Genomic DNA, 27,772 nt, shown 5'->3' on the forward strand with positions numbered 1-27,772 from the left:
AGGCACTAAGGGGCCAGAAAACACCACCATAGAACCACCAATTGTTTACACAGTACACAGCAGGTCAACTACACATGTTGGTTTGTAACTTAGCAGAGGTGTTGTGTAACTAAAAGCATTCACTCAAGTACTGTAGTACAAATTTAAGGTAATTGTACTTTACTTGAGTCTGTCTAATTCCACTCCACTACAGTTCAGAGGGAAATTTTTTACTTATTTTTCCACTACAAAACACATAGTAAGAGCTAATAGAACATTTTTTTGGTATTAATAACTTCTACTAATACTTCTACAAGCACTCTTTCCTGATTATACTTAGATACTTTACCTTGAGTAACATTTTGAATGCAGACCTTCTACTTATTTTTACAATGTGGTAGAATTTTTATTCAAGTAAAGAATCTAAATACTTCTGCCACAATTGTAAATTAGACAAAGATGTGGCTTTGGGTGAAATTGTACAAAAACATATGAAGATTTGTCACATATAAAACTATACATAGTAGGGAAAAAGTTAGGTGGTTGTCACTAGCCAACTTCATTTTTGTACAATAAAATGCTAAATTAATGAGAAGCTCCAATGACAAAGCACATGTACTCAGTTTCAAAGAGTAGCAGTGATGTATTCTTAAAATCTCATGTTGTTTCTGGGTAAAAATAAAATGTGTCAAAACTACCATAAACATGAGCATTTTAGCACATGTGAGGTAGCATTTAAAGAGTTACAGCTTGATTGAATACAAGCATTCAGGGAAAACCGGTGAATGTTTGTAGGCTGCCTCACATTAGCTAACATTAGTTTGCTAACGACAGCATTTAGCTTGGCTACATAGGAAACCACAACTACTTCAGGTAGCTACTTTTGAAGTCAGCACTTTTGAAACAAAGGAATTAACAGTAGGTTAACCACAACAAGGTTAAATTGAACATACCGCCAAAAACTTCATGCCAAAATCCGACCAGGATTAGCATATTAGCATAATGAGAACGAGCATACACGATTAGCCTGCTCAGGGAGCCGCCAGGCTGGTGGAGTGGGGGGAGCCGGTGGGCCTGTAGGCGGGGCTTGTTGTTTAAGAGGGAGGAGAACTAAATTTAGGCACAAGGGCGGGGCATGGAACAAGGATGCTGTGTAAGGTGAAATGGACAGGTGCATACAGGTGTTCTCAAAACAACAGGAAGTAAGCTAGTTGTTGAAATCATTTATCACACAACAGTTGCAGCACCCGTGGAAGTGATGCACAGCTCATGGAGGCAATTCAGGTAGGCTGCTTCAGAACCCATATTCACTTATTGCAGCAATTTGTGTAAAAAATAAAAAATCTGTTATAACTCAATTAATTCTGACCACACATGTATGATACACATATTTTTAGATTCAGTGTGAGTTGCACTTTGTGAGGATATTATTACCTTATGTCCATTATAAATACACGTTCACAAACCCGCATAGAAATCATAGAAAAAAGACAAGCTCCAGAACTTGCCTGAGAATCATTGCGTTTTTAAATTTTCTCCAGTATCAAAATAATCACTTGGTAGTTGATGATATTTGAAATGATACAAAGCAAAAGAGGAACTGTGAATAGTCAATTCGGCGAATTTAATTTTCTAAAATGTAAACAAATTTAGGTTTGAAAATAAAAAAGTCATGGCTTAAGTTGTAGCCCACAACATAACTTACTGAGTTTATGGTAACAATTTGATCTGGTTCTTGTTACGGTTTATCTCTACACATAAGTGAAAATTTTATGTAAATTAGTCAAACGACTTTTTGTAGAAAAAAATATTTAATTACACTGATTTTGAGTGGGTTTTATGCTGCTCTGATATGACAACTTTTTATCAGTCAAATCTGGCAACACTGTTTTACGACACTTATCCGCCATTTCCGGCATAAACACATGAACGCCCGAGCGACAGCGAGAACATGAGAGGTCAAAAGTTATGATCCTAATCTTTACCGGACACAGAACATAACACTCAGACATGGTAGGTCGGACTTGTTATTTACTAACTTGAAGGACAATGTGAAAATGGTCGCATGTCCAGGAGTCTGCCTGAACGTCGGATAACGTTCATTCTAAATTGCTAAGCTAACGTTAGCTTTACTCAAATGTGCATGATCCAGCACGACGTAACAAAAACCGAATTAACGCTTGTTGTACCGCTTTAATTAGCCTGTTAACCAACGTCAACATGGTAAATAGTGGTTAGAAATAAATGTAGCTAAAGTTACTGAGCAATTGCTTAAGTTGGTCTTTGCAATATGTTATGCCACAGTTTGATCATGTGCCATTTGTTTACATTGCAACTGTAGTACAGTTTGTTAGTCGTTGCTGGTGGTTTTCTGTGAATCCTCTCAATGGTTTTATTATACTCTCCTCTTTCCTCTCTCTCTCTGCAGGCCAGTTCCATGGTGGCAGTGGGACTGGCTTTGGCAGCAGCCGGATTTGCAGGTGGGTAACTCGAAGCTAACGCAGAAAAGGTATCTGTCTGTACAAGTGTTTCTATTATTTTACCCACTCCATTTCTATCAGTGAGGATTGACTACAAAAAACAGAAACATAAGACAGTACAGTTAAACATGAGCACAAACTCTGCCCTGGCAGAGCAAAAGAAAAAAGGTTTTAAAAAAAGTTAAACTGTGAGCTTGAGCTTTTCAGACTTGTTGTCAATGAGTCTCATGTCTTAATACTGTCCCAAGTCAAGTCTGAAGTCCAAATGAGAATAGCAATTCAAAATACTACTATATTGGACCCCACTGTAAGTGTGGCCTCTATTGTTCTGTTTCTCAAATAGAGTATTAAAAAATCATTTTGCCATGGGTAACAAAACTCCAGCTTGAAATGTAAAAGACATCACATACAGCATGTGAAACAGGTGTCATCAGTTTTACAGTTATCACTATAGTGAAAAACCTTTAGTAAAAGTCTTTTAGTACAACTCACCTTTCAGAATAATGGTTTCCTTACACTAGATTAATTTTGATTATAATAACCATGAAGTTAGCATCAGCCTTAAAATAAGAGTTCTTTGTCTTCCAGGTCGCTATGCCATGCAGGCAATGAAGCAGATGGAGCCTCAGGTGAAACAGGCCCTCCAGAGCTTCCCCAAGACAGTAAGAAGAGAAACAAGCACACAATAAGAATATCTCCAAATGTTAGTATGATATGTGCTAGATAACTCTTGATCTCTCACTTTACTTTTAATGAGTAGTTTTGCGAGTAAGGATCCGTCAGCAGACCCATCATGGTGAGCTGGTAACTCTATATGTTGTTGCAGGCTTTTGGAGGAGGGTACTACAGAGGTGGATTTGAACCAAAGATGACCAAGAGAGAAGCTGCCCTAGTTTTAGGTGTCAGGTATGTGGACACTCTCTCCCACACCAGTAGCTCTTTGGACCACCCAGCACAGTTAAGTCCACCAGTTATGTCACTGTACAGCTATGATAATAGTATATAGTATACAGTATATTAATGGGTTAGTTTCCGTCCTGCACATTAGCTTGTCTGGTTGTTGTTTGTCACTGTATTCTCCACTACAGCAGCAAACTAACTTCACAACCATTGCTGTTCCTACTGTTTATTAACAGTAATAATTCATGGATGTACCACTGTTTTTCAGTCCCACAGCCAACAGGAATAAGATCAGAGAAGCCCATAGAAAACTGATGATCCTGAACCATCCAGACAGAGGTGAGTGGCAGCTTTAAAGGTTTCCCATTGGTTCTTACAGATTTCTGGTATTAGCTGGAGGCTAAAAGGAGGTATTCAACAGACAAACTGCCCTTGTCTGCTTTGCTACGAGTTTCACTTTCTAGAGATTATTTGTTACTCAAATTATTATATTTGGGTGCCCAGCAGTGCAGCAAGTTGCAGACATTAAAAGGTCTTACAATCAGTTTTTAAGGGGCAGTGAATCAAGGTGCGTTGGCATAAACACTATATCTAGCTTGACTGCACCTTCGTTTTAGAGTAAAATTTAACAAAATGTAACATGGACATTAAGTGTCTATCTGTCTCCGTCTCTCTCTCTCTCTCTCTCTCTCACACAGGTGGATCTCCCTACCTAGCAGCAAAGATAAATGAAGCAAAGGATATGATGGATGGCCAGACAAAGAAATAGTCCTGGAGTTGCTGGTGACATAAATGTGATTTCACACTGGTCTCACTCGTGCTGTTTGAACTGACTGGCTTGAGAGATTACCAGACTTTTCTAACTGATTATTGTCAAATAAAATCACGCTGTACAAATTGTTGATGGAGCTCTCCCTCGTTATTATCCTATGTTTTAATTTTACTTTGCAAATGTTAGGTCTGAGAGGGTTTTCCACTTGACAGGAACCCAAAGTAATAGGTTTACATTTTTCAAGCCTAAAACAAATCTCATATTCCCACATGTACACAGTATATTGAATTTTATACTAAACACTACAGTTTCGAAGGATACCCACTTGATTTGACTGAAAAGGACTGCTGTAGATTTTTGTCCTGGATCACTGACATTGACACTGATTTCTTTGTGACCAGTATTGACAGGAGAAGTTACAGTGAACAAAAATTCTTCTGGTGTACATATGGGCTTATTGTTTGTTAAACATTTCAAAATTAGACATGATATAGAAGTACTGCTAATCTTTATATTTGTCAATTTCTAGCTTGGTGAATGTATCTATTTGATAGGTAGACATAAATTGGTAGGTAGACTGTAAAACTAACCCTAACCCTTCGTGAGAGCCAGACACAGTTGGGTTTTAGATCTACACAGAAGATCAAGTTTATTTAAGAACTACCTGCATACAAAACATATTGCACATCAACCAACCAGAACGATCCTTTAAAAAAAAACAAAAAAAAACATACTGGATGTCACAACTCTCAGTAGTCCAAATTGTCAACTGTTTTCAAAGTAACCCCTAGGTAACGCATTGTTTAGTGTCAAGAAAAAGAAGAGCTTCTCTTGTTTTTTTTGTGTTTTTTTAAATACTGTACATTTTTTAAATAAATAAACCAAATAAATCTCCTTCCTTAATGAAACAGTCATGACCAGTTTCCAGCCAGCCAGACTGTGGAAGAACCATGAAAATGACATTGTCATCATCTGGGCCCGGTTTTCCAGAAACATCTCAACACCAAGTTAGTCTGGTTCTTACTTCTTCAGCAGGATTACTACAATGGTGTGCATGTAAAATGGGAAATTAAGCTCAAAGATACAGCAAATGTCCTTAAAGTCTCTGATGATTTAATGTGATTTCTGAGAAGAACCAGCATCAGTAACCTCCTTGTCATATTCAATGAAACTACCTGAAGTTTAGCAATGAGATGTTTCCAGGAAACCCAGCACTGATGGCTACATCTCTGTCCAGCACTAAACAGTAACAGGCCAGTTTCCAGACTCAACTACAATCAACTTTTTCAACAAAAAAAAGGTTACGTTTCAGTGCAAAGACTCTTCTATTGTTTGTTTCTTTTCCAGACACTCCGTAATAACATTTCTTCTATGACCGAAGTGGTTGCATATTGAAAAACAAAGCAGCTAATGTCAAACTCCTCAACAGATATATATAAAGAATAACTTGACTCATTTACCCCACAAACATTAAGAATAGACACACCTGATTTTAAAAAGATATGCCTCTGAAATCCTCTCAGGGTCTTTCGGTGTTAGCCTGCACCTGCCTACGGTGCCAAAAGGAGGCAGCTCATCTGTTTCGACTGTTGGCAGGTGAGAGGCAACCAAGTAACACAGAAAAAAGTGGAAGGATTTCAGATGGTGTGCAGAGCCAGGCAACAACATGTTGAATCTACTCTCAAGGCACAACAGCTGATCACATGTATGTCAAACATACTTGGGGTTTTCCAACAAACGTATCTGCACTGTGGTATTGCTCATGCAGAACATTTAAGTTACAAACTACTTCAGATGCACAAAACATCCTGATTAAAGGTTGTGGAAGCATCTTTCTGAGTCCACCTGGTAAAAGGCAGACCTTTTTTTATTCTAAAACCCTGCTATGATATTATTTATACCAGTAAAAAAAGAACTGCTGCATTCATACCACAGTATGAGTTTGAGTGGAATCCCTGTCTGCGTTTTATAAATACTGCATTCAGTCCAACCTCTCCCTGAGCTCTCAATGAAGAGTGGACTGAAAAGTACAGCTAAGTAGAGATGTCTGTAAGTCTGTGTGTGTTTGACTATCTTTGGCAAGCTCATACAGGAAGAACTATTGTTAAAAAAACTGTAATAAAATGGATAGTTGGACAGAACATGTAAAAGGTGGTGGTGGTGGGTGGGGAGGTGGGGGAGTTAGGTTCAGACTTCTAAAACTTGCGCAGAGAAACAGGTTTCAAATATTTGTAAAAGTAAAAAAAGAACAGTGCTTGTTGTATTTAAATGTTTCACTTTTAAGGCTGCTCAAGAGACAGTGAGATTCAATTAAGTGCAGCCAAAGAAGTTCAAATATTTGAAACCATTTCGTTTGCTGGGGTCTGACTAGGAAAGTCCATTAACAACAGTCTGCGGGTTTGAGTCCTCCTTGTAGGAGACTTTGGCAGGCCTCTCGGTGGAAGACCTGGGAGCTCCGGCGGCATCGCTGCCCTCACTGTCGGCGGCATTGTTGTTGGAACCATTGGTGGTTGCCGGGGCAGGTTGCGGGCTGTGCTCAGCGATGGCTTCCACCTGACCCTGAAGAGGAATGTGAGATGAACAAGTAATGCACTTCTAATGTATTCAAACAAAGTTACCACAAAGAAGCCAAGAAAAAAAAAACATGAAGCAGCATTTACATTCAGACGTAAAAAAAAAAAGTTAGCTTAAGTAATAAAGTTTAGTAATGGTCAGGCAGACAGACGTAAAGAACTTTTACAAAGGTTAACTGAATTTATTATCACATGACATTTAAGTACTAACCACATCCATGTTCTTCTTGGGTTCGTTGGTGGTCATCTGCCTGCTCTGAGATTCGGCCCTGGATATGTAATCAGCCACAGTCACTATAAAGACAAGACAACAGAGAAGAGAAAACCATCGGTATAATAAGGAGACAGAAGCCACAATGCTTCTTGTCCCATCAGTGCTGTGGAACTCTGAGCAAATCTGTCCCAGTTGTTCAGAACTTCTCGATTTCGACTGCACATCTTGCAATCCCTGTAGATTAGTAGAACACAATGGTGGCAGTTGCAATGTGAGGAATTTTCACACCTGTGCACACCTGACCAATCACTGTGACAAGCAAGCATGGTTGTCAGTTTTCAGAAAGTTACATAAATTAGGTGAGAATTTGGGTGACACAAAGCGAACCCTGTCTTGACGGTTTGAAGAGCTTTTCACTAATTTTGACTCCACAAACATTACGTTTACTGTGACACACCATACAAGACAGGACTGACACTGGTGTAAATGACAAGTTAAAAACAAGTTGTGTCCAAAATATTAGTAAATTACAGTGCCTATGAAATAACAAGAAACAGGGAAGACGCATGTGTGTGCACTAATACAGCTAACTTTGTTAGAAAATGCTGTTTTGCAGTATTAAAATGACAATCCCCATAACTGCATATGTCATTATAAGCCAATCAGTCCACCAGCCAGATTTAATCCTTTAGCATAAGCCAACGAGGACAAACAACACTCAGTTACCAGATAATTCAGTAGATTTGAAAGTTGTTGTTTAGTATGTTGGAGGCACACAAACAAACACAAGGCCTGGTGCACAACTTTTTAGATAAGCCATTCAGAGCAATGACCGGGGGAGGGCACACTGTAAGTCGCCATGGTTACCTGGCTGCCTCTCCTCAGGCAGGCGGATGCGGCGACGTCGACTACGGTTACGACGCTGAGGTTTAGCTTCCGAGTCATCTAGGGGTGTTGGGTCATCACAAAGAGAGTGATTTGGGGCTTACATTGCCTTTAAACTGCACTGGCTTCTATCACATTTAATATGGGACATGATGCACTGCTGCACATTGTGGACAGCTGTGACAGCTAACAGCAGTTAGATTTAAAGAAAACATTTAGAGCATCACTGGACAAAAGAGTACGACTTTCCAACTAAGACATTCTTCTGCAGTGCTGCTTTTCACTACTGTACTGCGGGTGTATGTATGAAGAAGATTGTGATCTTCCCAAACCATGTGATGTCCATACCTATTCCATTTTCACTCATTGAGGCGTTGTCAGACTCGCTCATGCCATCCATCAGTGTGGCGTCCTCATCTGTTCTGCGTCGCCGAGACCTTCTGCGGCGGTTTGCAGGCAAGTTGGACTCGCTAGCATCAGTGTCGGCTGTCTGGTCTGTCTCCGTGTTTGTCTCCAAGACTGCATAGGCATGGTTATCCTCGTGGTCCTGAGGCCCCGCTGCAGAGTCAGGGTCAAATTCACATACAGGTTACAGTCATATGTATGTCTGAATAAAACCTATTGTTTACAAGAGAAAGGTGTGTCTTTGTTTCTCTATATTTGATTTGAAGTTGTCTTTTATACTGTTATGTCCTCTAATTGTGAATTTTACCAGAACTATTGCTGTATCCTCTTCCTCCTCTTCCCCTTCCTCCAGGCCCTCCGCGGCCTCTGCCGGGTCCTGGCCTCCTGCGACCATCTCTCTGTGGCCTAGAGCCTCTCTCCCTCTCCCTGCAAGTCAATCATTCAAAATCTCACACTAAACATTTGAAATAAAAGAAAACGGAATACATAGTAAAAAACATCCACTGCCAAATTGAATGCTACATAACACAAGATAACACAACTTCCATTAATGGCAGTTGAACAATTGTTAAAAAAAAAAAAAAAAATTACCTGTCCTGGTCCTCTCCAGCCAGGGACCAGTCACTGAGTTCATCCTTACGCTCTGAATCAGTCTCAGAGGCGTTAGACTGCTCTGAGTTGGTGCCTGAAATCAAGAAGACAGAGAGATAGCCATAAAGAAAAGTTAGGACAGATTTGGGGACACTGTTGGATCTTTCTTTTTCGTGCAGACTCCCGCACTATTTTCCTTCTAATTTCTTGCACCGGTGCTTCATTCCTGCACAGACTATTTTAACACAATATCTGGCAGCATCTAAGTTGATTTTATAATATTTTAAAGGTGCCTACCATATCCAGTGCTGTAGCTGTGTCCTCTGCGCCCACGGCCGCGACTGTTGTACGAGCGAGTGGCATGTAAGGAGGATGAGGAGGCATTGGCACTGCTGTCTGTATTATACCCTCCTCCTCTCTCGCCCCTCTCTCCTCTCTCCCTGTCAGCTGGTCGGTGACCCTGGGTGATCTGACGTAACTGTTCGTCGATCTGCATCCGCTCCAGACGAAGTTGCTCAACCTCCTACAAGGGAAAAATAAACAGGGGAAATGGTAAGAATGAAGAGAAAGAAAATCAGACAAAAGGAAAAAGGTGATTACACATTTTCGTATTTGAGAAAATCAAGCAAATCTCTGAGAAATGTTTTCTTTTTTTAAGGGTCATCACTGGATACACATGCATAATCATCATACACACATCTACATCACATCCAGTGTGCCTTCTGCTGCTTATTCTGAATCTTGCTAGGCTGGTTCCCTGTGTATAATCCACAATCTGCCTCAGCTCTTCCTCTAGCTGCTGGCCCTCCGCAAGAAGCTCCACCATGTCCTACACACAGTGCAAAACACACACACACACACAAAGCACCAAACACAGCACAGAACATGCAGACAGCACAGGACAAACACAGACATACATACATACACAGTGCAAAATGTATACACAGCAAAATACACACCACAGAGCAGCGAAGTGATCATCTATAAAGATTAGCACAAGCTTGACAAATTCGAATGGCACTCACAATAAAAAAAAAGAAGAAGAATACTAAAACAATAATCAGGTATTTCCGCAAGTTAATTTACTAGACTTACTTCACCAGAGTTAGTAATAAAATATGTGTTGATTTGGTCAATACTGAAAACTTCAGTATTTTTGATCAAATTTCAAGCTGCAGCTCCATGCGCTGCTTGCACTTCTCTTCTTGTGCAGTGGGATTTGTCCTCACTATGACTGTGACTGATTGAGCTGAATATACTCAAAAGGATTTGTTGTTTTTCTGACACTGCGAAATGTTGCTTTGATTCATTTAGAACAAAACCTACATTGTGACCAATCAATCACTGTCATCCAGAGAGCTGAGTCTGACAGTTTAATGTAGTGACTAGATGATAGCTACCCATAAAATATATGGCTTCTGATTTTCCTCGACCTGGTTAAGTACGTTATGTGATACAAGTGTAGCAGAAGTTATCTTTCTTTCAGGTAAAGCAGCTGTCTCTGCTATGAAGTATATAAGTATAATAATCCTTTTATTTACTGCATATAAGCATATAGTGAATATTTTTGCATTTGGTATGAGTTATCCGAATGCGTTTATTATTCATATTAAATCATATCTATTATTACTGATTAACCTTACATTTTTTTCTATGAGATATCACTTTCAATACCCGCACAGCACAAAATCAAAGCAGTGTTACTGTTTAGACTTTAACCAAGATTATGAAGCACTGCAGACATGCTGATAGCCAAGTAAATGTCAGTTGAGCTTTATGTATGCAGATTATTACAACATGTGTCCATTCCATGCACCATTTCATGCTGCCAAATGAATGAAACGCTGGTTGGCAGGGATTGGCAATAAAAGGCTACATGAAATGGCTGTAAATTGAAGCTGTGGCATCGATCAAAAGCAAAGATTTGGCAAAAACACACACAAACATGCATCACAAACAAGCTGTTTTACCCAGTTCAACACACACACACACACACACACACACACACACACACACACGCACGCACGCACACGGGTGTCCTTACATTGAGGTAAGAGATGTGGTACTCCAGCAAAACCTGAACATTGCCAATGCTCTCCTTAGTACCGACAAAGGTGAAGGGGACCATTCCCTGTGTCAACAAAACACAAAAGCACAACACACATGTTAGTATGGGCCTGACTGAAGCAGGAGGAAAAAAGAGGATGACACTCATCACTTCTTTACAAGCAGCTTAGTCAGCTGCAGTAAACATGTTGCAGTAGCAGGCTTACTTCCTGTCGGGGCTGCTTGGTGTCATTGTCTCCTTCTATCCTGACCCTCACAACTCCAGACTTGTCCACAATCTCCTGGATGACCTTACCATTCTTACCGATCACTTTGCCTGGGGACACGACAGCAGGAGACAAGGATGATAAGGGGACTAGTAACAATGAAACACAGCTGCAAGTGAAAAAGCTGATGAACTAGTCAAACTTAGAGCACTTTAAAATGGAGTAAATAACTATGGTACGTGAAGGATTCCTGCATTTTGAGAACTTTGTTATTACTGTTATTTTACACAGTTGCACAGATAGAGTCATTAATATCAAATGATTGTCTTGCAATGTATCAATGTGGTACCAGTGTTATCATGGCCAATACACAGAGCATTTAATTTTCAGCTGCCCTGTGACTGCAGCGAGTAAACAGTTTGGGGGATTTCCAATCTCAGACAGGAAATGTGTGTGTCTACATACCAACGAGGTTCCTTGGCACCTGGACAGAATCCTCCAGAAACTCCAGGTAGTTTCTGGCCTTCTTTACTGCCTCTGCTGTCTAAAAGACAACACAGAGTTACTTTATCTATTATACATTCAACCAACACAAATGCATAGTCAGTAAACATCTGTATGTTCCAGTTACAATTACCACGGTTAACGTCCAAATACAGTTACATAATCGTAAAGAAACATTTGTCAACATGTACACACACTCTCCCACGTACAACCTGATTTGTTTCAGTATGTATACAAGTTCAAGGATGTCCTCACCGTTTCTCTCAACATTTGTTGTTGTAAATACTCATTCATTCCTTCTTCTCATCACTGAAACACTCACGCTTCCAGCAACACTTGGGCACACGTCCCCCTACCTCTCCATAAATCCTGAAAGTGCCAGTCTCCTCATCCAGCTCAATGGCAGTGACACCTGGAACTTTCCGAGCTTGTTGGATGTTGCTGCCGTGGCTGCCGATGGCCAGGCCCATCAGATCCGGTCTTACCATGAACTCCTCCTGGAAGGATGACACCAGCTGCCTAGAGCTCTAAAAAAACACAGCAGAGACAGTTTGATTTGTAGTTATTAATCTTTTAAAAGAGTAAATCTTTTAGTTAATTAATTCATGATCCTGGAACCTCATTTTTTAGCCAAAACTGACCAAAATTATCTCTAAATAGTTAAAAGAGTCGAAAATGTTGTTATTCATCTTTTCAGAAGCTCGCTTAATAGAAATTGCTTCCATTGCTTCCTTAACACTTAACTTTTCATTTCCAGGAGTGTTAGTGTTAAAACTGTCAGAAACGTCACAACAAAGACAATTCCACCATCAGGCTATGTTTTACTACCAACTCCTCTGCCATCACTTTTTCCTCTTTCATTTGAGGTCTAAGCATTAAACTCCCTACGTTACAGGAAGCCTAATTAGGATAAAATTAGTAAAATTTTCTGAATATCAGGCATCACTTTATTGTTCGTCCATGTTTTTATATGTCTTATGGATGCTAAATATGGAGACTTAAAGCAAAGTGTTACAAAGTATCTTTTAAATATTCCTCCAAATTTTTTGACTGCCACAGGCCAGTTCTGAGCAACATATAAATGCTTCTATAAAAAGTTGTGAAACTTGTTTGTGTCTTCAGTCTTGTTTTAGATAACTTCATGTTGTATATGACCTTACGATTACTAATTTCTCATCGTATTACCTTGATGACCAACTGACTTTAAATTTACTCAGTTGAGATTACCAAATGTCCCACCTCCATAGGCAGGTCATCACAGTAACTACACCAAATGTTCTCGTTACCAACTGACCTCCAGGTGTTTTGTAGCCTCCTGGTTGCGTGACATTAGCAGCAGCTTGGTCCTGATGCTGCGCAGGTGCATGTCACTCAGCAAAGACACACGCTTCACTGTTGACTCATTGGTGGACTAAACACACACACACACAAACATGAAATAAAAGAAAGAATTATTAAGTTATGCTGAGCTGCTCCTTTGTTGATGACAACTAGAAGGGAACAAAAAGCAGAGGATTAGAGCAAAACAGTTACCACAATCACTAGTTGGCTGGTCTCGGGGCAGTATGAGATGCGACAGGCTCCCACAGCTTTCTTGAAGTCCTTATGGGCGTTCTCACTCTGGCACCTATGACACAAGATCAGTTCAATGTTTTAAACAGTCCAATCCTTAACTTAACACAGTGTTTACCCCTACATCTGACATACAGCTGACAGTGGACTGGGGTTGGAGAATTGCAAAGCTCTCACAAGTATAGATAATATGCAAGTCCTGCAATAGACTAGTTTTAAGCTATGTATCATTGATTGTGAGGAGCACAAGTATTAAACTTTAAGATGTGTCCACCAATATTGTTGTTGGCGTAAACATGCTGTACATACGCTTCTTGTAGATCCTGAGGAACAGGGACAGAGCACTTGTGAAAGGAATTCTTGGTGATGGCCTTGTTGGGGTTTACTGGACGCAGGCGCTCAAAGGTCACTATCTCATTGTAGGTGGCATCGCAGGCCGCGTACTCAATCACATAGAACTGAAAATACAGAGAAGTTCAGCGTGTAAAATAAAAACCTACAGACGCCAAAGTTAATGTATTTTAACATGTTGATCTCACAGTGAAAAGCATGTTTTCAACTGGCTCTTTAATCTAACAAAAACAGTATTGTAGATACAATACTAGTATGTTTCAACGACCGTGATAATACTGCTAAAGTAGAATTTCAGTCAGAATAGAAAATTGTTAGCATTCATTGTCATGTAAATATTGCCATGTTTCTTTATAAAGAATAATACTCACATCTCCCTTCATCATGCGAACTTTAGCCAGCCACCAACCACAAGGCTCCTGTTCATTGGCTCTGGAGAGGATCTGCCAGCAGGTTAAGACAGAGTAACATGCCGACATTAAGGGACAACGAAGGAAAAGACGAAACAGAAAAAAAAACACGACAACATGTGTGTCCTCCTCACCTCCACCTCCTCGCCCTCTCCAATCTCTTTCTTGGCGTCAGCAGGCGGTGGCAACCTGACATCACTGAAGGGCACCTGGCGTTCTGGCTGCCAACTGATAATAAGACAGTGATTTCCGACCTTGTTAAAACACATTAGTCCTACATTTGTCTTAAAACTTTTGAACATGCCATGTTTTATAACTGCTGGTGGAAGAAAAACTCACTTGTTCTCAAAGGCAATGGTGAGAGAGTCATCGTGGATATCTTTGACAAAGCCCTGCAGGACAGACAGAGGTACAGAGAGGGGGTAAGCACATACCAACATGATAACTGACTGACTGAAATAATGAGCACCCTATTTAAGTTACAACCACTACGCAGGACAGAAAGAATACATAAGGAGGTGACTTTAATTCTTGAAGAAAGTTCTTATCTCTGTGAAGGACATACAAATAATTTACACCCAATAATTTGCACATGCTGCGAGGTACAGAGCAGCGTGAGCTTCAAGGCGAGTCCATTGAAATCTCAAACATGTCACGCAACTGTTCTCTAGTATGCCGTGCTATATTCATCACATCATATGTTCCTGGCAATCTTGCTGTCATGAGTTTCCTTATAGACAAAACTCATATTTACTTTTAGCTGATAGACATTTGTGCAGATAAATTTAAGACAATGAGTATGATGGTGAGAGTTATGTGATTTTGTAGAGCTGCAACAATTAGCTGAATGACAGAAAAATAATCAGCAACGGAGCTTCTCTTTCGTGAGGATGTTCTGCTTTTCTCCGTTTTAAGTGAACATAAATTGTGATATCTTTGTGTTTTGAACAGTTGGATAATTAAAACAAGACTTCTGAAGACATCACCTTAGACTACGACTAACTGTAATGCCACATGACTGATCAATGGACTATTTATAAGGAAAGAAAAAAACCTCAAACTCCATACTGATGAGCACGAATTTGAGAATATCCAAACTTGTTAACTGGAAGAACAGTGCATCAATTTATACAAGCTCAAGAGCATGTTTTAGCACCGGATTGTAAAGTGCACACTAATGCTTTGATACAGCCTGTCATTAGATCTTGTCTCTTAATGTACATTAATACTTAACAGTGGTTTGGGCCAACATTTACCAACACGTGGTAAAAAAAGTTCTGTTGATTGACAGAGGAACCAAAATATAGATGTCATTTATAAACGCCTTGAGCAGCATAAATAAAGTTCCACTCACATTCAGTTCATTAAAGACGTGGAGTGAGTGTCAGTGGTAGATAAATGAAAGCCTCGACAAATAAACTAAAACTACAAGCATGGCTTGACACCGTGGAGAGACGAGGGAATTTTTAGGAGTAACGTGGGTGTGCAGTGTTAGTACAGGCCATGTGTAACATGCCAAAAGTGACTTTACTGGTATTTGTAATTCAAGGATATGCTATTAAGTGGCAAAGCATGCAGCACAACAGAAGCTGAGTAAATTTTTGTCTACTGTCTTTTACACACTATCAATTAACTTTGTGCTATTCATGAAAATAGGGCAATTTTCAATTCCTAACTACTCTAGAGCCAAAAAAATCATGCTATGTAAAATTGTTAAAGGATAAAGCTTGCAATATTCTATATTTTATTTATTGTCAACAAATTCCATAAAAAAGACAAAACCAACAATGAATGTATCCTACTAACAAGAACCATTGTTGTCCAAAAACTATTTAAAAACACCCCAGTGAGCCTCACAGCCTCTGGGTGTCATCTTCCCCGTAATCACAAACACAGGCACTGTAAATGATTTTTATCTCAAACCCACAGACAGTCCGAGTACTTATCCAAAGCTGAAAATAAGTACATTATGACATTAGGTTACATTATTACATTAGGTGACACAATGAATACCTACCAACTTCACAATGTACCCCTATTTGAGTTATATTTGCTCAAAACTACAAATTCCTGAGCCTTTTTATTTTATTTTTTTTTAAATTTAACTATGCTATAGTGCTGTGTGCTTCAACTACAGAATAACAGTGTTGAATTTGTTCTTGTAATCGCACTTGTTGATACGAAGAAAACTGTCGTTTAAAAGCACCACTAAATAACAGTCCTACAACTCAAAGAGTTTCAGCCTTGGCAACTGGCAAGTAGGGTAGTGGACAAAGTGACTCATGAGGGCTGAATTGACACAGAAAGGCAGGGAGGAGAGGTTCAGTCTGAGGCAGAGAGGTGAGGCCAGGACGGGACGAAAGAAACGAGGGAATGAGTGCAGCGAAGGAGATGAGAGAAGGGAAGAGAAAGATGGGAGGAAAAGGAGACGGGACTATTACTTTAGGCAGCAAGTCTAGAAATAGCTTTTAAGTCTGCGGTATCAGTGACCCTCCCCTGACATGCCAGCTGGTCAGGATTGACAAGGAACAGCTGGCTCACACATACACATAGCTTGGGCATGATGAGGTATCAAATAATAGACAGCGACAGACAGACAGACGTACAGTTCAACAAGAAATCACTGTCACAACTGGCCATGGTGCCTCTTTAATACCACATACTTTAACAAGATAGCTTCATGGTCAAATTCTGATGGATTAAATACCTTATATAACAGCGACACAACTCCAATATCCGAATTAATGATACGGTTATTTTCAGTTTCACAGTTTCACTTTAGCCACATCTTTTGACGTCAACTAGCAACTTAGCTAACTTTTAGCTCGGGGTAGCTACAACCTAACGTAAAGCAAAATAAGTAACAGGTTAAATCGGTTATATTTTCCAGTTATCGCAGACAAGATCGTGTGTATTCCACTCTGGGTGTGAAGAAAGGTCGCTAAAAAGTGACACAAGGCGAAGACTGGCGAGCGATGCTAGCTTAGCCGGCTAATGCTGGCTAGCATTGCTAGTAGAAGCTAATAACAGGCACTTAAGAGGTATCGGACCAAGTCGGAACATGTTGCTGTAGTCCATGAGACTTCAGCTAATGTACTGTATCGTGTGATGGGCTATCGTGTTTGATGTTGGGTTGATAAGCCGGTATTTACCTTGTAATAAGCCCCGTTGGAGCCACGGACCTCCACCGCCAGTTCTTCCATATTGGACACGCAAAGGATGTTGGGACGACAGGTGCTCCTTAAAGCATCAGCGAGAAGCCTAGACAGGTGAGAGGTGACTAAGGCTGCTCCGGGGTATTCAGTTACAATACAAATGTGCTTAACTCATAGAAATCAAAGTTAGAGTGTGTTTACTCGTGCTGGCAGCTCAATAAGCTTCTCGATGTCATTTATTGCCATGTTTTAGGGGAAATAAGCATCAATCTACTGGAGAGTTTGGTGACTGCCAAAAAAGCAGGGGTGTAATGGAGCTGAGGATCCAGGGCACCAGCATGGGTAGGATCCTCAAAAAGCCTGGAATTAAAGTTTATGAGGTTATATCTCCCATTTATTAATTTTGCATTATTAGCATTATAAATAAACAGATATTGTTTGACTCTTTCATGTTTCTAAAACAATATTCAAGCCTCTCAGTGTTTAAGACTGATATGCTATTAATTTAAATGATCTTTATTTGTAGAGCACTTTTCAAAATCAAGTTATACTGTGCTACAACAGGGCTGCAAATAGAGTTTTATGAATCATCCTTCATTCTTCTCTGAAAAAGTACTTGCTGTGCTCACCTAAAAGAAAAAGTAGATAGAGACCTCACCTCATTTTCTGTGAAGAGTTCTGGTCGCTCTGCTCTATTTTACAGGTGTGGATCTGGTCCAGTGAATCCATTCTCAGTCACAGTGTGACCACTGTAAATGCAAGTCAGTTCAAAGTCAAACAGAGTGATGACATTTGTCCTACGGTGAAGCATTTCTGTCCTGATGAGAGTTCAGTCTTCCAGAATGATAACAGCATCAGTGGTCCCTGAATGGGCTGATGAGCATGAAAACAGTGGGAAAAAAACATTCATCATGAATATCCTGGCCACCAGATGCAACTGAGCAATAATGATGATGATAATATGAGATATTTTAACTCAGTGCCCAACAGAACAACTTTCATCAAAACTGAAAGCTATGTTTATGACATCTTTGCAGCAGTGGTGGACGAAGTATTAAGTCAAAGTACCATGATCAAACTTGTAAAAATGCTTTTATACTATTCACAACTATTCAATGCAGAGAAACCTCAAAATACATTTTCAAATCTAGTCTTCAAAACAGTTGCCAATTAATTCTCTGATATTCACTATTCATCTACTAAACAGTTGAGCTCAAATTATACAGCTGGGGTAGTTTAATCGTCTTGTTCTTGTTTTGTACATAAAAATTTAATTTGTAAAATAACTGTTACCGTCAGATAATTAAGTATAAATTAGTATACAGTACAGCATTGCCCTCTTAAATATGGTGGAGTACAAGTATAAAGTCTCATTAAATGGAAATACTCAAGTAAAGTACAAGTACATTGAATAAGTTGAGTTATTGAGACACTTAAGTTTGTTATTTCTCTTATTTTGTAACTGACTGGCGTGTACTGTGGATCTGGATACACTAATGCAATACAACGAAGAATCACCCTACTCACCTTTGTTATCTGAACCAGTATCTAATAGTATTTTTATTCTTTTGTGATGTGGAAGAGTAACAAACACAAACATTTCAGATGATGCCATCCTCAGTGTGCAGGCTAGAGTATTGTAACATTCTGTATTGCATTTCCCCCCCCTAATGCTAGGGCCTGTTTCCCAGCCTGTTTACTAATGAAACATTTAATTATTAAAATCATATTTACAAGGTTGAGAGTCAGATTTATCATAATTGGCTCATTTACCATCATTTTAGCAAACCGCCACGCATCCTGCACAGAGGAGGAAATAACGTGATGCAGTGTGAAAGCTGTAAAATACAACACAGCCATTTTTTAGGCTCAAACTTGACACAGTATCACATTTTTAATACCAAGTACTTGAATAAAAATACCCTTACGTCTAGTGAGCAGGTGATGCTGATGGCTTGTGAGTCCAACATTACTGTGTCCTTCATTCATCCTGTGATACAGCTCGAGCATAGTTCGAGATTGGTGTTTGTTTGATTAGCCTTGTGTATTGTTCATTCACATTCACAAATTCTTGGGCAAAGCTGCTTTGTGACAGTTTAGCTTTGGTAGACAAATACTGATTAGACTCTACACTGAGTGTAGTAGTCAGTCAAACAGAGAGCAGCCTCTGGCTCATCTTTTAGAAACAGCCACTGTGACACCTAGTGGCCAACAGTTACCCTCCTGGGGACTGTTCTCTGCTTTACTGAAGATATTTATTCTGATTTGGCACCACCACGAGACAGCACCAGAGATGCACTACAGCAAAGCTTCATGGTAAAATAAACCTCAGTAGGGTATATCTGTGTAAAATCATGCTGGATATAAACCCTGTTTCTAAGGTTTAAATCAAACCAGGTTTGGAAATAAAGACAATATAATGTTATTAGCAATTAATTACAAGAATTCACTGGAGTAATTTCGGATTTGGTCAGTGTTGGGCTCAAATAAAGCTACATTGGGTTAGATCATGTTGGACTGAAATACAAATTGTTGTCACACATCAATTTATTGTCAGTTAGGAAAAAGTTTCTCTTCGCCCTTCACAGTCATGAAATCAAAATAATAAGCAGTTATTAAAATTAATTGATCTGGAGGAAGTTCCCGAAGGTAAAAAAAGAATAGCCCCCAACTCCAAAACTCAAAACGAATGAGTGTAAATAGTTATATATCACAAAATTAATTTGACTGGTTCTTAGATATACAGATTATGGCATGATGATGACTAAATCTATTATGTATAATTTATATTTATCATTACTATGATACAGTGAAAAGCTTTCAGCAGTAAATCTTTATATTTTCAATTATGATATGGTGAAACAACCTATTTTTCACCTGAAAGTCAAATTCTCTTTAGTTATGTGTGAATATACCTGTAATTTATAGGGAAGAAAAATTACTGGCTGAACCTCTAAGACAGTTTACTCAGTGGCTTGTTGGTGTTATTTAACAGATCAACAGGTAAAGGACAAGTATTTTGTCTTACTATTTTTTTTTAATTAAAGTTAACTTGAGGATGACAATAATAATGCAGTATAGAGTACAAGAGAGGATGTAAAATATGACATCCACATCACATATCAATATGTCCCATATAATTTACTCAAAAATACTCATTTTCATAGACTTTTTCTTTTAGACTTTTAGACTTTATTTCACAGTGACCCTTCATAGAGCTACATGGACAAAGTTACACGTGAAGATAAAAGAAAACATAAGAAGATAAAAAAAACTGAAATAAAGTAAAATGACAGTGACACTGCCTCTTAAATAAGTAAATAGGCCTAAATAAATGTGCAAATTAGCAAACAAGTGCACGGCAAATATTTAATATCTAAGAAGGAGCTTTTATACTATAATGCATCATTCAAAATGAAGAAATTGTTAATATATAAGGGCATGTAAAACATTTTCAGGCTTTGCTACTTTTTTGTTCCATTCGATTTACTGCAGTGGCTACACAAAAAACAGGCTCAGAAAACAGCTACACAATTAAATTAAGATGAATTATTGCACAGCAAAAAATACAAAAAACATATCTTAAAGGATGTTTCAAGGCGTCTTCTGATGTACTCTGACACTGTGATGAGGCAGAGATGCAGACAGCGTGTTCCTGTGGCGTTTGCAGTGTGGTCTGAGCGCTGTGCGTGTGTGTGTGTGCAGCTCTGTGGTGAAAATATTCCGCTTGGTCTGAAGACATTACCACAGACCCTCACAGTCTGCCTGATAGTCTGTCCTCACGTTCTGATTTAAACCAGTTTACCAATTCCATTATGCTAAGCCCGAACACTGGTTGGGAAATGATGAACGATTATGTGAAACACATAATCTCCCTGCTGCACCATCATTGCAATATGACAGCCAAATTTCATTCATCCTATCCAATTTCTTCCTTATTTAAGGAAAGAAAATTACTGGTCCCAGTAATCAGATATGTAGCGAGGCTGTGTGCAAGAGTTAAGCCCACTCCCATTAGGCTTTCTGCCTTGCTCCTGCTGTAGTCAAATGCATGCACACACACAGGAAGACAGATACACATGTTCCACATGTCTGACCCCCCTCAGTTCTCACATCCCCTTTCACCCGTTTCAAGGACTATTATTTGGCCTTGATATATTCTCTACAACATCATGCGTTAGCGATGCCAGTTTGAAACACAGTGTCCCTTAAGTGGTTTAGAGAGCTGCAGACAGGCAGTTCTCCCACACACACACACACACACACACACACACACACACACACACACACACGTCAAACTCTCCCTTCCTCTTCTCTCTCTTCTGAAAAAGGCCTGCACAAATGTTCTCTCTCCAAACAACAACATCATTTTTGAAATTAGGCTAAATTAGATAAGAATGCAATTTTGTCTTTCTGTCCGTGATTATCCTCTAACAAAAATCAAACGTAATGACGAGACATTATTTGGCACCAATATTCATTTGCCTTCTTTCTCTCTGTTTCTCTGTGGAGCAAAATCACCAGCGAGCTGCTATATTAAACACCATGTAATTTATTGCTAATACACTCTGGATATCATAGGCTCTTAGGAAGCTCCAGTGTCACAAACAGAGAGAGGTGTATTGAGCCTATGACTGTTTGTTCTCCTCCACACATGTCCCATTTCTCTCTCCAATCGGGAATGCATTATAGGTGTAATTGAAAATTAGTAGTACATCTTTTTTTCTTTTTTTTTTTTTAGGGGGGTAATTTATGAGGCCTCATTGTTCCTGTGTGACACCTCCAGGGCCTGTTTCTAACAAGGAGCCTGGAGCACCGAGAGGCTTTCTGCTTGCCCAGGCCCTGCAGCACTCTTTCTGCTTTGTCACTAATTGTGGCCTCCTCTCCACTGAATTGTGATTTGGGTAAAAGAGCTTGTTGGCTCGATGCAATGAAGCTGCCGGTGACGCTCTCGCCATTATCAAAGATACTCTTGATCTTTTCAAAAGCAGGAAATAGATTTTTTTTTTTCCCAAGCCCCTGTTCAATCACACGGGGGGTTGGGGAGGGGGGTTTGTGGGTTGGGGGGGGGAGTAATTTGCAATGCGTCCATTAGTTCTTCATTAAAGCAAGATTAAATTGCACCTCAAATCACATCTGCCTTTTCTAGAGTAAAGGGTGACAGTTTTAGGGCCAAAACTAATTACTAGTGCCAATGAATGAGAGAGGAAAACAGGGCTGTTTTTACATGAGATAGTGTGGCCTGTCATTATATTCAGACTAATTCCACTCTGCCTGCTCTCTTAATGAGACCAGAACGTCCTCACATCTCTCTCTCTCTCTCCCTCTCTCTCTCTCTTTCTCTGTATCTGCGTGCGCTCCAAATGTATAATTTTGATAGCACTTGGAGTTTGCATTAATGAATTTTTCTGCAAAACCTGCTACAAGTGCCAAATCTGTGATGTTCTGCATTATCATTTAGAGAGAAAGAAAAGGCAGACAGACAGGCAGAGACAGGCAGACAGACAGTGAGCGGCAAAGAGGGAGACAGTTACTGAAACAGTGAAGAAGGAGAATAAAAGTGAGACAGGCTGCAAACACCAACTTTATATCTGCTTCAATTCTTCATCTTCTTATTACTATGAGACATCGTGTTAAGTTACTGTAAATCCAGTGCTGTAAAAATGAGTTTAATATTAATATAATGTTTAGCGTCTTGTGTAATAACAGACTTTGTGGCAGTGACAGAACATAAAAAGTAAACTGATGCTGGAAACAGTATCAAATCAAATCAAATGTATTTATAGAGCACGTTTAAAAGCAGCAAACAGCTGACCAACGTGCTGACAGTATAGTCACAATCGTCATTTTGCCTTGTATGATAATAAGATTTAGACTCTAGTGTGAACTGTAACTGTAGTTTTTGTATAGTCGTCAAACGAAAGACACAAAGTTATTCTTACTCTTAGTTATTGTTTGATAATGACCGTATCAGTTTATGATCTGGTGATGAACACACACAGTGTTGTGATGCTCTGATGAACTAGATGTATGATGGATTACTCTCTCTGACAAACGTGTTTCTCTTTTTGCATACTATAAGAGTTTGTAGAATTCTGTGTTGAGCATTTTGCACATTGAATCTCTTTGTTGAAAACTGAGCAGAGGCAAAACTACAGTGGCTGATTGATTAGACTATACACAGAAAATTAATTGGAAGTGTGATTACTGCTTTAGATTTGTTTTTGTTTCTCAGATGTGAGGAAATCATAATTTCATTTGTATTGTAATGTTGCGCTGTTGTGTGGGTTTTGAACTGATGTTCAAGGCAACTGAAGACGTCATCTGGAAACAGATTCTTTCACAATTTTCTGTTTTTTTTTTCCATTTTATGGACAAAATGATTAATTGATTTAATAGAAAATAATAGTCTCATTTTACTATTGAAAAGGCGACATGAGACTGATATACTAAGTCATTAAAGGTACAGAAAAAGATACAGAAAATTTAGATTTTGACAGAACAGCAGTCACATGAATACACCACAGTCTCAGGTGTGTGACAGCACAGGCAACAGTCACAACACCATTTACACAACATGTCAAGACGTCACAGCATCTCGGCTGCAGGACTTTCTCCCTTCAAACTGTTGGTAGCATATTAATAGTGGAAAGAGGCTTTGGAAAGACCTTGCGGATTCTTACACTTGCATGATCTGAATTAAAGAATTTGAAAACAGCTTTGTTGTCCATAGACAATTAACACCAAAGACACTATTAATGTTTAGTTTTGCTAAATAATCATCTTAACATTCACTTCAGTTACCTGTTCACATGTAGCAAATTAACTTTTTGCTTTTATTCAATATTCTGCAAGACACACACGAGTTATCATCCATACTAAACTGTTGCAAATGTACTGCAGCTCCATGAAAACTTGAAACTTCCTGTTTGTAGTTGTAGTTTGCATTGTAAAGCAGCTTTATTTCAAATTTTACTGCAACCTCAGTAACTTCCAGCATGTTGTTTGCCCATCAGATGCTTGCTGAGATGGGAAGTAACACTGCACTTTTCATTTGCAAACCGCCCTGTTTTCTTAAACTGATTTCAATGTAATGTCAGTGGTTGAACGTCCCAGCTCCTTTTTCTACTCCTCTCCTCTCCACCTTCCTCCTCCTCCTCTCCTCTCCGATCGACAGACGCTCTTCTCCTGTGCTCGGAGGTTGAGGGTGGTTAGATTAGTCTAAGAGCTGAGAGCAGCCAAGTCTCACAAACAGGATTTAGCATGTTGTCTCATAGTGGCAGCACTGCCTGGGATCACATGGTACTGATGAGCCCTGGGGCATAACATGCTTATGGCAGATACACTGCGATTTAGGGAGACAGGAGAAGTGCAGAGTACACCAACTTAACATGTGTGCATTTGTTAACAGTGCACAAAGTTGAGATGTTGGCATCTTTAAATGAGTCAACAATGTTGCGAAGCTTTACCTCTGCGCTGTGTATAAATCTCTTAATGCACATTACAGGCTTTTCAGAGTTGCCAGCTGATTAGCCCTCTCAAGACGATTTTTGCCATCCTTAAAATATTTTTTTTCTTACATACAGTGCATTTTTTTTCTCTTCACAAGGTACCAAACCTCCTTTCCTTGCAAAAAAAAATATATGCACTAGCACTAATTTTTTAAGCAGAGGAATCACCCCACTGGTTTCTGCTGAAGTGAGATTTGGCTGCAGAGACCGCGTTGGTTCCAGAAATTCAAACCTCATACCATTCCAGGCTGGGCTTATCCTAAGCTTGTTAGTATGTGTGATGCCGGGACCGATAGGGACCTCTACATTACCATAACGCTGCTGAATTAACTATGATCTTCCACTGCACCGGGAGAAAAACTGGCCCACAGAAGTTTTGCAATATGCTGTGCAGGATATTATGATAACATGCTATAATAAATGTTTATAATCTACTTAGTGGAGGACCAGGGTTCAAATATGTTTCTATATTAGGCTTATTAATGCTCCCACAGATTTTCTGTTCCACCGTCAGAATGGGCGAGTGAAATATGCACACTTAACCAGAAATGGAGAAATAAAAGGTCTTGGAGTGATGATTAATTAAAGTGGAGATTGTGCAGCGATGCAGCACACAACAGGGGAGAAATGCTGCAGTTTTAAAGTGCAGTGAGGGCTGCACCAAACAGTACCATCAAAGACACTGAGGACATGTCAGGACAGTATTGTCTCTGTGAATGTGGGTGTTGTGAGGAGTGTACATTCTACCATTTTACACAAATTACACTTGGTGAGCTTCATTTTACATCTGATTATTATTAAAAATCAACATTCCTACTTTTGGCTGCATTTCAGTGTGTTTTTCTCACAGATTTATTATTTGAACACCAGAATTATATCCAGTCAGTGAAGTCACGTCAGGGAAGAAAAAGAAAGAAAAATATGCAGATGGTTGTTAAGTAGCTACACAAACAGGATGGGGTTGTATTGGATTATTCATGACATCACTATTTCTGAAGTCACGGCTACAGCCTTGATCACACAGGAAACAAAAAAGTTTTTCTGTTGTTGTTTCATGATTAATTCTTTAACATAAAGTCTTTTTCCTTTTAAGCAGCTTTAAGGTTAGAAAAACATAAACGACCTAATTCCACATTTATAGGATCACGTATAATCTGTATAGGTTTGTTCCAACATTTACACAAAGTGAAATTCTCACACACAACACTTAATGACTTTTATGGTTGTGCCATTACATCAAATGACAATATTCTAGAGGTCTTGTGCATCAATTTTTATACATTTTCCCAAAATCAACCCTGTCCTGGATTTCCTCAAGAATTTAAAATAAAATTCTGCACAGCATGAGTTTGTGACTGCTGATCCACTGGTGGGTCAGTGATTCTGAAAGGAATAGGTTGACTTTTTGGGAATTAATTTTCGTGTGCAGAGTTATATGAGAAGGCTGATGCCACTCTCATGTCTGTGTGGTAAACATGAAGGCATACTGTGTTACATCTGGACAGAGCCAGGCTAGCTGTTTCCCTCTATTTCCAGTCTTTGTGCTAAGCTATGCTAACTGACTGCTGGAGATATCTACTGCACAGACATGAGAGTAGTATCAATCTTCTAATCTAACTATCAGCAAGAAATTGAATAGGTTTCGGAAACAAACTGTGGCACTTTCTTAAATATACTGTACACTCTGCATTGCAAAGAGTCTTACTTTACTTCTCATTTTACCTGTAAATAAATGAATAGTCAACCACGGCAGCAGCTAAAAGTCCTCCTCTGACCTGCTCTGCTAATCTGACTGCTGGATGAATGTTTCTGTGGAAATACCGTACGGCTTCAACTCATTCGAGACACATTAGACGATACCCTCCTAAAGTATCCTTATTATACGGCTCGTCTTATTTTGATAAACAGTAATTTGGTGTCATGGAGGACAGCGAGGAGTGAATGGGACTTGTCTGTCTATCTGCCTCTCTGCCATTCACACCATTACTCTGTTGGGTTAAGACTCCCCTCTCTCGCTCTCTCTCGCTTTCTCTGTGTTGACACATATACATATCACACACCAGGATTAGCATGACGGTGACTGTAACAAACCTCTTTTTTGAAAAAAAAAAAAAAAAAAAAAAAAGAAAGGGGGAAAAAAGCACCCTATTCTATAGTGGAGGTGCCCAGCCAGAAAATAGCATACTTAGACAACAATGGCGTGGTAAGTACCTTAGCAAGGATCAGCGCTGGCAGAGTGAAACACATTACAAAACAATGGCTGACTGCCTGCCTGCTTGGCTGCTTGGCTGGCTGTCAGGAGCTGTGGAGCTGCCATGAGCTGCCATGCTGTTATTTGTCAGGGGAGAGAAAAGGAGACAGAGACACACATCATCATCTTGCTCCTCATCGCCGTAAACACTGGTGTGAATGACTGGTCACAGCGAGTCTAATCCCGCCTGCAGACATATCTCCCATGATCCCCCTCTGCAAAGTGTGGCGTGTGATGTTGTTCCACTACATGACAACAACATGGATGTGGATGTAGAGGTAACAAGAAGGGATATAAAAGTGTGGCTCACTTAGATGTGGTTTGATCTTGAGCTCAATATCCTGTTTGTTTTATATATATATCTGTGTGTGTGTGTTAATGGTGATAATCTTGATACCAGTAATGCGCTTTAAGTTTAAAAAGTGACTTTACTGATATAAAAACATACACACGAGTATATAAAAAAGTCTAAAATAGATGATAAACATTAAAACTGCAGATATTAGTCAATTAATCTGCAACTATTTTGATAGCTGAATCATCATTTTAGTCATTTTCTAGAAGATTGCTGCTTTTCTTTGTTTTATATTATTTTAAACTGAATATCTTTTGGTGCTGGACTCTTGGTCAGACAAAACTATATTTCTGAATACATCAGCTGGGATATTTTTTCCAAGTTTTCTTACATTTTATAGACCGAATTATCGAGAAATTAATCAGAAAATCATGAAAATAATGATTAACAGCAGCCCTTATAAATATGATATAAGACTAGAGTAATGTAGACGTATTTTACAAAATGACAGAAACTGTTCAACTAATAACACATTTTAGAGGGTTTTGAGGCCATAAATGGAACAAGAAACAGCTCTGAAAAAAATTCTGTGACAATAAAAGATTAATAATCCAAAACAAATTAAAAAACACAATCCTAATTTTAAAGAAA

The 27,772-nt window shown here is 39.2% G+C and overlaps 2 protein-coding genes across 3 annotated transcripts; one reads left to right on the plus strand and one right to left on the minus strand.

The window, feature by feature from the left end:
- The first annotated feature begins 1,888 nt into the window (after nt 1-1,888).
- dnajc19 (DnaJ heat shock protein family (Hsp40) member C19) lies at nt 1,889-4,261 on the plus strand. Its single transcript, XM_022742077.1, has 6 exons — nt 1,889-1,992; nt 2,408-2,459; nt 3,048-3,121; nt 3,286-3,365; nt 3,628-3,698; nt 4,058-4,261. Exons 1-6 carry the CDS (start codon nt 1,990-1,992, stop codon nt 4,126-4,128), a joined length of 351 nt encoding a protein of 116 aa, XP_022597798.1. The 5' UTR covers nt 1,889-1,989; the 3' UTR covers nt 4,129-4,261.
- A 488-nt stretch (nt 4,262-4,749) lies between these two features.
- Nucleotides 4,750-17,112, minus strand: fxr1 (FMR1 autosomal homolog 1). 2 transcript variants are annotated; one of them, XM_022742193.1, is made up of 18 exons: nt 17,062-17,112; nt 14,249-14,301; nt 14,044-14,137; nt 13,871-13,942; nt 13,458-13,606; nt 13,110-13,203; nt 12,871-12,987; nt 11,933-12,103; nt 11,538-11,616; nt 11,073-11,182; nt 10,844-10,939; nt 9,097-9,322; nt 8,800-8,893; nt 8,516-8,634; nt 8,152-8,361; nt 7,786-7,863; nt 6,916-6,998; nt 4,750-6,690 (listed from the first exon to the last, which is right to left on the minus strand). In XM_022742193.1, exons 1-18 carry the CDS (start codon nt 17,110-17,112, stop codon nt 6,499-6,501), a joined length of 2,088 nt encoding a protein of 695 aa, XP_022597914.1. In that variant the 3' UTR covers nt 4,750-6,498. The 2 variants fall into 2 exon arrangements, with proteins under 2 accessions (XP_022597914.1, XP_022597994.1); XM_022742273.1 differs by lacking the exon at nt 7,786-7,863.
- Nucleotides 17,113-27,772: the final 10,660 nt, after the last annotated feature.

Source organism: Seriola dumerili, unplaced genomic scaffold (genome assembly GCF_002260705.1).
Source record: "Seriola dumerili isolate Sdu_G_001 unplaced genomic scaffold, Sdu_1.0 BDQW01000002.1, whole genome shotgun sequence".
Classification (NCBI taxonomy): domain Eukaryota; kingdom Metazoa; phylum Chordata; class Actinopteri; order Carangiformes; family Carangidae; genus Seriola; species Seriola dumerili.

Coding starts and splice junctions, on each gene's coding strand:
- dnajc19 (XM_022742077.1), top strand. Junction 3,122..3,285: donor TCCAGAGCTTCCCCAAGACA/GTAAGAAGAGAA, acceptor ATGTTGTTGCAG/GCTTTTGGAGGAGGGTACTA. Junction 3,699..4,057: donor CCTGAACCATCCAGACAGAG/GTGAGTGGCAGC, acceptor TCTCTCACACAG/GTGGATCTCCCTACCTAGCA.
- fxr1 (XM_022742193.1), bottom strand. CDS start 17,112: ATGGAAGAACTGGCGGTGGAGGTCCGTGGCTCCAACGGGGCTTATTAC. Junction 8,635..8,799: donor GCTGGAGAGGACCAGGACAG/GTAATTTTTTTT, acceptor ATTGACTTGCAG/GGAGAGGGAGAGAGGCTCTA. Junction 6,691..6,915: donor CCAAGAAGAACATGGATGTG/GTTAGTACTTAA, acceptor ATTCCTCTTCAG/GGTCAGGTGGAAGCCATCGC.